Here is a 10,062-nt window from a genome sequence, read left to right on the forward strand (position 1 = left end):
TGCATTGCTCACCTTGTATTAATCTCACAATTGTAACCTTAAAAGAGGACTAAAATAAAGCTACAGGCAAAATATCAGCGTCTTGACTTAAAGTTTAAAGTAATTCAGAAAAAATGGGCAAAGGTCATCCATTTGAACAAACTTGGTAGCCCTTCATCCCAGCATGTTACTGGCCAAATATCATCACCCTAGGCCTCTCGGTTATTCAGGAGAAGTCGTTTAAAGGTTTTAAACATATTTGACCCCAGTGACCTTGAATATAAATCAAGCTAATTTATTTGAACAAACTTGGTAGCCCTTCATCCAAGCATATAACTGGCCAAATATCATCACCCTAGACCTCTTGGTTATTCAGAAGAAGTTGTTTAAAGATTTCAACATATTTGACCCCTGTGACCTTGAAAATGGTTGAAGGTCATTTATTTGAACAAACTTGGTAGCCCTTCATCCCAGCATGCTTCTGGCCAAATATCATTACCCTAGCCCTTTTGGTTACTGAGAAGAAGTTGTTAAAAGTAAAAACATGACGCCGGGCGGACGACGGACGCTGCACCATGCCATACGCTCACTTGGCCCTTCAGGCCATGTGAGCTAACAATGTACCCGTAATGAAATAAACAACACATTTGTAACTTTATTAGACCGCTACAGGAAGATTTGCTATACTGTATTTGGAAATGAACATGATTTTTATATCAAAACAGTTATACATTTGTATAGTGAATCATCAGTATTTATCAGTCGGTCCAGCTTGGTCATTTCACGATAGAACATACAATTCTCAGGAGATGACAAAATTACTGAAACTAAGCTGAATATAAGCCAGAGACTAAGTAGGGTTATAGAAATCGATGGTACAACAAGATTATCACCTTCCTGTAAATTTTATTTACGTCACATCATCAACAGTCATACATGAGAACGAGACCACATTTAACAATAATGTCGTCAACAAGGAAACAAACATTTAAACATGAGCTGAAGATAATGAATAGTAGATTACTGAAAATATCCAAGTTAAGGAATGGCATCTACATAAATGTTCTGATCAGAGGTAAAGAGTATCATTTTCAGTATACCCAAATGACTACCAAGCAGTAGTTGTTCCCANGGCTGAAGATAATGAATAGTAAATTACTGAAAATATCCAAGTTAAGGAATGGCATCTACATAAATGTTCTGATCAGAGGTAAAGAGTATCATTTTCAGTATACCCAAATGACTACCAAGCAGTAGTTGTTCCCACCGAGTATGCCAACAAATTTACAATGTAATTTCTGTTACAAACTATGAATTTTAGTTTACAGTGTCTCCATTAAAACCTGTATGAAAGACAAAATCTTCTTTTTTCTGAATAATGATTAAGCAATATAATGATTTTACTTAGGAACAACAGCCTTCACACATGTCACCACCAAGTGGCATTACAGACGCTACAAAATGTCATGTATATCTTTCCCATCCTTTCTCTCTATACTAACACTTGACTTATGTATATCTTCGTTTATCAAACTCATCATTAAAATCCTCCTCTGAATCCGCCTCCACCAAATCCTCCCCCTCCTCGGGGACCGCCTCGGAATCCACCTCCACCACGGAATCCGCCATATCCACCCCCTCCTTTATAGCCACCTCCTCGACCCCCTCCATATCCTCCACCTCCTCGACCCCGAAATCCTCCCCTGAAACCACCACCACCAAATCCTCCACCGCGCCCTCCAAATCCACCTCCACGTCCACCAAATCCACCACCCATTCGCTGAAACTTTGATGATGGTCCACCAGGTTGACTGTCAATGTATAGAACACAAAAAGATGTACAAGTATTTCAATACGGTATTTGTCAGTAATTTCTAAATGGTAAGATTCTATAACCTACAATAAAACAAGTCCTGACTATCTACTGACTTACATGCAATATCTACAGGCAGTTACTGCATGCTTTACAAGAGGACATTCTGAAATTCCTATTCCACATCAGTCTAACAACAAAGCTTTTAACATTTCCACCTAGGATTTAAAATTCTTCTACCTACCCTGCTATCTACTCACCCCATATCATCCTGTTGGCCGAATTTTCCTGCACGTGGCTTGGAGAGTGCCCTGATGACAGACAACAGTGACTCTTCCTGGGGACTAGGAGTTCCTACTCCCTCGGGGTTTGATGTGGTCCTCACAATCATGGCCTCTAGGGCTGGTCGCAGGGCCACTATCTTGGCTGCAGCATTGTAGGCCATCTTAAGGTTAATCCTGTGGATGGACATTTAGTGTTCAATCAAGTGTTCTTCACAAAAATATTAACTTTTATGGTAATTTGAAGTAGATCATTATCTAAGAATAGGTCAAATTTTATTTGAAAATAAGTTACATTGCACATTTAATTACAAACATACTAAATTCCACACTTCCTGGTTATTGGTATCAGTAGAGTATTTATAGTGTGAGAGGGCGTTTGACATGCTACACTGACCAAAAGTCAGATAGTTTATGCTTTGAAAACGCAAAGAGAGACTAAGTTGTTCGTTCAGGTTAATGCTTGCAATTAACAGTTAATCCTTTTGTTGATTTCATACAGTTTATTTGTAACATTCAATGCTAGCTGCTACTCATATTATTTCTTAAACAATCTTTAAGTGACAATTCAATTTCTGTCATTTTTCATTCCGTTACATATGCTTGTCTAATTTATACATGTTTTCAAAAACAGAAATGGTATTATTTTGGTTTTTAAGCTCATTTTGAAAACAGCAAACTATATTTGTGATTTACCTTACGCCTTTTGGTACCCCCAGAAACCCACTTTCGGTCAAAGTTTTCCCTTAGTTTTTCAGCATGTCATACAATAGGACATCTTTGAACAAAATAAGGAGGTGAAAATCTGAATATACCGGGGCCCAAAAAAAGGGCCTTATAGACACCCTTCGTTTAATGTTTGAACAAAAATAAATCAAAACCACATAAATAGCATGTCATTTGTGGCTTATGTGTTCCCAAATACTAAAATTGTGTATAGGCAAAAGAAAATAAATTACTGGGTCATCAGGCCTACATGCATTCACTTTTAGATACATTTACTGCTTTGCCAATTTTATCGTAAAAATAAAGATGTTTGACATGTGTGTACAAAACATACATATTTTAAGCATCATTACAATCCTGTAATCATGTGTTTGTAATGGAGGTGAACTAATGACACAACGGAGACTGACTGACAAAATCAGCACGTAAAAACAAGCAGAACCTTTAATCATCGTCACACATGGCTTTGTCAAATTCATTGTGTAAAGATACATCACATACACTATACAGCAGCAAGCTGTGTACTTACCAGTTGTCCAGAGTTATGAGATCTTCATGGTAGGTGACTGAGCGAGAAGCAAACAACAGTAGCTGGAGAGGTGATACCATTGTCATCTGTTTGCATGACACAGCTCGTGTCCGGATCTGCAACATTCACGATCTCATGTAAATACACAAGTCACAATATCAAGATAAACCCCAATCATTATTATCACTTTGTATCGGGAACAGACCGTTATTGTTGTAAGGATGATAGAGAAATATCTCATTTCTAATAACAAAGTATTTCTAATAACAAAGTAAACAATCTGAAGGAAATTCCTTACCTTCTCTCCAAAGATGAAGTAGGGAGATGGGAACCTGCACTCAAAGTTGTTACAGTTGACGGAGGACTTGTGGACTAGGGCAGCCCTACTCTCTGTGGTCAGTACCTTCCTCTTGTCCTTGTGGAAGCAGACATTGGGGTACAGACCCATACACAGTAGAGTGACCACCTTTAACAAAGCAAGTCAGTTTGTTACACTTGTAATAATGTGTGTAAGCCAAATCTTGGGATCTAATTGACAAGAATTCTCTTAAATTCAGTTCTTGTAATGTTAAGAAAGGGTACATTCGCATATCCGGTTGAAACGGTTGAACCTGTAAAGAAAATGACAGACACAGATCTGAACCGAGGCTGACCTCAGGAAAATTCGGCACGTGTAGATTGAGGGGTCCAGACGTACCCAACAGAAACTAAAATGCTGACTATTGCTAGTTTGCGTTATTTCTTTCAAAAAAAACGTCAAGTCACATGTAGTTTTTAAGATACGTTATGTAATTCATTGGATGGATGAAAGAAGAGCATAATATTCTTGATACATTGTATTTTATTCTCCGAAACTGTGCATTTTTGGCTCTGCTTATAAAACGGTCCATGTGTGTTCGTTTATCGTGGAATATTCTGCGCCACACGTACCGTTTCAACCGGGAACGCAAATGTAGCCTAAGTACAAATTGATTGAAAACAATTATCTATTTTTCATCATTTCTATTATTCTAATATCTTGAAGTTTAAATCAGGTATCGCAATCGACTGGTCTGGTGAAAGAGCATACAACCTGTATCTTGTCGACCAATACCTAGTTCACTCTCTGAACTTTTTTCTCCTCTGAAAATGAATTTCGTTGTATTGTTCCACATGTACATCTTTTTGAATGTTAACATTTCCAGATCTAAATGTTAACATTTAAGTGATCTGACAGAAGAGTTGAGAAATCTGTTTAAGTGATCAAGATTTTCTGCAAATAGTAGAAGCAGTTAGTGACCATGTCCTTGCAGCACCTTGAAACACAAACATGTTCAAAGTATTGCCATTCTTGACAAATCAATTAAGTTTAATCAATAACCACTAAGAAACAAGGAAAAGTATTGCAAGGCAATCAATAGTCTTCCACTAGTAATGACTTCTTTATTTACCGAGGTCAAAGGTCAAATCTTAGGTCACAGTGACCTACTTTTTGTACTTAGCACTCTGCAATCTGAAGATCTGATGAAATAGTGTATGCAATATGCCCTGTATAAGCTTAAGTCCCCCTGGGAACTGGTGAGGAACTAATTAAGCAATTTAGAATTATGAAATGGTGCAACTACAAGAAGTTTTAACTTTTATTCATGACCTTGAATGCCATTACGTTCATCCTCTTGCCATGCCCAATCACTGTACATGTATTAAGTTTACATGGGATTGTTGGTCATTTTCACATAGTGATGGACTGTTAAACAGCACCATCATCATCATCATCTAGTGTTTGACAACCACTACAGAAGCTAAGTGGTCAAATGTATTTATATAAGGTTGGAGACAAACCATATCGAGGTTGCTGTCTGGTCCATTATAGTTGTACACCTGAGGTAGTAGACATTCCTCTGGGAATCCAGAGTTGATGAGGATATCTCGCAGCTGACACTGCAAAACACAGCACATCAACATGTAGTATCTTGAGAAAAGATATTGTGAATTGACGCATAGAAAAGATTGATATACCCGTACAGCATAATGATAAAAATATTATTGATATTTTTCGCTTTAAAAAATTGATATCCAAAATCTTCAAAATAGTTTCGTATTACAGAAAACTGAAAATTTCTAAAAATCTTACATGTCTTACCACCTAGAAACTAATCCATCTCTTCAGACAGAGTCATTACAATATTAATATCTATCAACAGATGTCTTGTATTCCGACAGTCAGGTTCTGGTCCCTGGCTTATAAGAATCTTTCAATATATGCTCTCAAGAATCTAGCGCATCTCTCATTATACACACCATCTGTTAACTTACCTTTGCCTCCGAGGTCATTCTGAGTGTAGGCATAGACAGAGACTTCTGTTCACAGAAATAGATCTCATTCTGTTCTCCACCCATCCTGTAAATATAATGTTAACTCTACAGTACCTTTATACAACAATGTTTCTACAGTAGCTTTATACAACATTGTTTCTACAGTAGCTTTATACAACATTGTTTCTACTGTAGCTTTATACAACATTGTTTCTACAGTAGCTTTATACAACATTGTTTCTACAGTAGCTTTATACAACATTGTTTCTACAGCAGCTTTATACAACATTGTTTCTACTGTACCATTATACAACATTGTTTCTACGGTAGCTTTATACAACATTGTTTCTACAGTAGCTTTATACAACATTGATTCTATTGTACCTTTACATAAATCACGTTTTGTGCTTCCTTTTATGTTTGGTTCTTTTAAAAATGTAAACATATATACACACTATACAGTATACTAAATGCTAAGTTTGTTTTGAACACAAACAGAAATTGAAAACTTCAAAACAAACTTAGCATTTATTGTTCATACCAAAGTGATGAATCTCATTCCGAATATATAGATAACCACCTCTGAAAGCTGTAAGTTGTATGTAAATATTTGGTGTACTTTATTCAATAGTTTGTGTGAACAATTTAATTCTATTAACACCGTAAGGAAGTCATTTGAGCATTTTTTTTAATAGACATTCTTTAACACAGTTTTATGAAAAAATCAAAAATTGAATTCCATTTTCTATCCTTACTGCAATGCATCAATCAATGTTGGATGCCTCGGGAACCTCAATGTCCAATATTAGCATTCAAGTACAAATGCTGCATGCTATGAATTTCAATACCTAAAACAAAAATTAAATCAATGCCAAGGTGGATAAAGATGCATCAGGGCTCTATATTCTAGAAATCCTGAATTTTATTATCCCAAGTTATCCCATTCAGACAGTAGACGCCTTGTACAACTTGTACACTTAACCGGCCTCTTTAAGATAAAACAGGTGAGAGTCATGTGTTTACTACACCTGTACACTTACCTGGCCTCCTTCCACAGATTTAAAGTGTTAAGGACTGCCACATGGTCACTACACCTGTAAACTTACCTGGCCTCCTCCCATAGATTTGAAGTGTTAAGGAGTGCCACATGGTCACACCACCTGTACACTTACCTGGACTCCTCCCCAAGATTTAAAGTGTTAAGGACTGCCACATGGTCACTACACCCGTACACTTACCTGGCCTCCTTCCACAGATTGAAAGCGTTAAGGAGAGCCACAAGGTCACTACACCTGTACACTTCCCTGGCCTCCTTCCACAGATTGAAAGCGTTAAGGAGTGCCACATGGGCACAACACCTGTACACTTACCTGACCTCCTCCCACAGATTTAAAGAGTTAAGAAGTGCCATATGGTCACTACACCTGTACACTTCCCTGGCCTCCTCCCACAGATTGAAAGCGTTAAGGAGAGCCACAAGGTCACTACACCTGTACACTTACCTGGACTCCTCCCCAAGATTTAAAGTGTTAAGGAGCGCCACATGGTCACTACACCCGTACACTTACCTGGCCTCCTCCCACAGGTTTAAAGCGTTAAGGAGTGTCACATGGTCACTACACCTGTAAACTTACCTGGCCTCCTCCCACAAATTTAAGGCGTTAAGGAGTGACACATGGTCACTACACCTGTTGCCAGCAAGGGACTTGTGGACCCAACCCAATCTGCGTCGGTCTGTGGGAGTAATGAACGGCTCTGGGAAAGTTGTACTGCCTGTACACTTACCTGGCCTCCTAACACAGATTTAAAGAGTTAAGAAGTGCCATATGGTCACTACACCTGTACACTTACCTTGCCTCCTTCCACAGATTTAAAGCGTTAAGGAGTGTCACATGGTCACTACACCTGTTGCCAGCAAGGGACGTGTGGACCCAACCCAATCTGCGTCGGTCTGTGGGAGTAATCAAAGGCTCTGGGAAAGTTGTACTGCCTGTACACTTACCTGGCCTCCTAACACAGATTTAAAGAGTTAAGGAGTGCCACATGGGCACTACACCTGTACACTTACCTAGCCTCCTCCCACAGATTGAAAGTGTTAAGGAGTGCCCCATGGTCACTACACCTGTAAACTTACCTGGCCTCCTCCCATAGATTTGAAGTGTTAAGGAGTGCCACAAGGTCACTACACCTGTACACATACCTGGCCTCCTCCCACAAATTTAAGGCGTTAAGGAGTACCACATGGTCACTACACCTGTTGCCAGCAAGGGATTTGTGGACCCAACCCAATCTGCGTCGGTCTGTGGGAGTAATCAAAGGCTCTGGGAAAGTTGTACTGGCCGCTATAGTACATACTTAAGGAGTGCCACATGGTCACACCACCTGTACACTTACCTGGCCTCCTCCGACAGATTGAAAGCGTTAAGGAGTGCCACAAGGTCACTACCCCTGTACACTTACCTGGCCTCCTTCCACAGATTTAAAGTGTTAAGGAGTGCCACAAGGTCACTACCCCTGTACACTTACCTGGCCTCCTTCCGCAGATTTAAAGCGTTAAGGAGTGCCACAAGGTCACTACCCCTGTACACTTACCTGGCCTCCTAACACAGATTTAAAGAGTTAAGAAGTGCCATATGGTCACTACACCTGTACACTTACATAGCCTCCTAACACAGATTTAAAGAGTTAAGAAGTGCCATATGGTCACTACACCTGTACATTTACCTGGCCTCCTTCCACAGATTGAAAGCGTTAAGGAGAGCCACAAGGTCACTACACCTGTACACTTACCTGACCTCCTCCCACAGATTTAAAGTGTTAAGGAGCGCCACATGGTCACTACACCCGTACACTTACCTGGCCTCCTTCCACAGATTTAAAGCGTTAAGGAGTGCCACATGGGCACTACATCTGTACACTTACCTGGCCTCCTTCCGCAGATTTAAAGCGTTAAGGAGTGCCACAAGGTCACTGCACCTGTACACTTACCTGGACTCCTCCCCAAGATTTAAAGTGTTAAGGACTGCCACATGGTCACTACACCTGTACATTTACCTGGCCTCCTTCCACAGATTTTAAGCGTTAAGGAGTGCCACATGGTCTCTACACCTGTACACTTACCTTGCCTCCTTCCACAGATTTAAAGTGTTAAGGACTGCCACATGGTCACTACACCCGTACACTTACCTGGCCTCCTAACACAGATTTAAAGAGTTAAGGAGGGCCACATGGTCACTGCACCTGTACACTTACCTGGCCTCCTCCGACAGATTGAAAGCGTTAAGGAGTGCCACATGGGCACTACATCTGTACACTTACCTGGCCTCCTCCCATAGATTTAAAGTGTTAAGGAGTGCCCCATGGTCACTACACCTGTAAACTTACCTGGCCTCCTCCCACAAATTTAAGGCGTTAAGGAGTGACACATGGTCACTACACCTGTAAACTTACCTGGCCTCCTCCCACAGGTTTAAAGCGTTAAGGAGTGCCACATGGTCTCTACACCTGTACACTTACCTAGCCTCCTCCCACAGATTGAAAGCGTTAAGGAGAGCCACAAGGTCACTACACCTGTACACTTCCCTGGCCTCCTCCCACAGATTGAAAGCGTTAAGGAGTGCCACATGGTCACTACACCTGTTGCCAGCAAGGGACTTGTGGACCCAACCCAATCTGCGTCGGTCTGTGGGAGTAATGAACGGCTCTGGGAAAGTTGTACTGGCCGCTATAGTACATACAGCATCTCCACAGCTAAAAACATATTATTATGCCTTATTCATAAGGTATTTTTAATAGAGCAAGAAGTTTGTACACTATAAAGCCTCTAATATAATATTTTATTTACTTTAATTTCCCATTCAACCATCATGTTTAACAAGTTTAAAATACATAAAGACATAAACATTGAAAGAAGTAATCTAAAGTAACCGTTGAGCCAAAATTTGAACTTCAGTTAGCTCTAATAAGCTCTGTCTTGGTTACAATGTAAGTATCACCTCCACACCCCTGGTTACAATGTAAGTGTCACCTTCACACCCCTGGTTACAAATTAAGTGTCACCTCCACACCCCTGGTTACATATGTAAGTGTCACCTTCACACCCCTGGTTACAATGTAAGTGTCACCTTCACACCCCTGGTTACAATGTAAGTGTCACCTTCACACCCCTGGTTACAAATGTAAGTGTCACCTTCACACCCCTGGTTACAAATTAAGTGTCACCTCCACACCCCTGGTTACAACTTAAGTGTCACCTCCACACCCCTGGTTACAATGTAAGTGTCACCTTCACACCCCTGGTTACAAATGTAAGTGTCACCTTCACACCCCTGGTTACAAATGTAAGTGTCACCTTCACACCCCTGGTTACAATGTAAGTGTCACCTTCACACCCCTGGTTACAAATGTAAGTGTCACCTTCACACCCCTGGTTACAAATT

At 40.2% G+C, this 10,062-nt stretch overlaps 1 protein-coding gene across 1 annotated transcript in view; it reads right to left on the reverse strand.

The window, feature by feature from the left end:
* Nucleotides 1-1,135: 1,135 nt before the first annotated feature.
* The window catches only part of LOC110459376 (ATP-dependent RNA helicase A-like protein), a gene marked incomplete at its 5' end in the record, with an annotated part of 9,846 nt that continues 919 nt past the window's right edge, over nt 1,136-10,062 (reverse strand). Inside the window, 9 exons of the mRNA XM_021511598.1 lie at nt 1,136-1,790; nt 2,053-2,250; nt 3,329-3,444; nt 3,627-3,794; nt 5,150-5,248; nt 5,624-5,708; nt 7,258-7,416; nt 7,758-7,877; nt 9,140-9,373. Of these exons, the coding sequence (XP_021367273.1) occupies nt 1,520-1,790; nt 2,053-2,250; nt 3,329-3,444; nt 3,627-3,794; nt 5,150-5,248; nt 5,624-5,708; nt 7,258-7,416; nt 7,758-7,877; nt 9,140-9,373 (1,450 nt within the window). The remainder of the gene's footprint in view (nt 1,791-2,052; nt 2,251-3,328; nt 3,445-3,626; nt 3,795-5,149; nt 5,249-5,623; nt 5,709-7,257; nt 7,417-7,757; nt 7,878-9,139; nt 9,374-10,062) is intronic.

Source organism: Mizuhopecten yessoensis, unplaced genomic scaffold, assembly GCF_002113885.1.
Source record: "Mizuhopecten yessoensis strain PY_sf001 unplaced genomic scaffold, ASM211388v2 scaffold10045, whole genome shotgun sequence".
Lineage (NCBI taxonomy): Eukaryota > Metazoa > Mollusca > Bivalvia > Pectinida > Pectinidae > Mizuhopecten > Mizuhopecten yessoensis.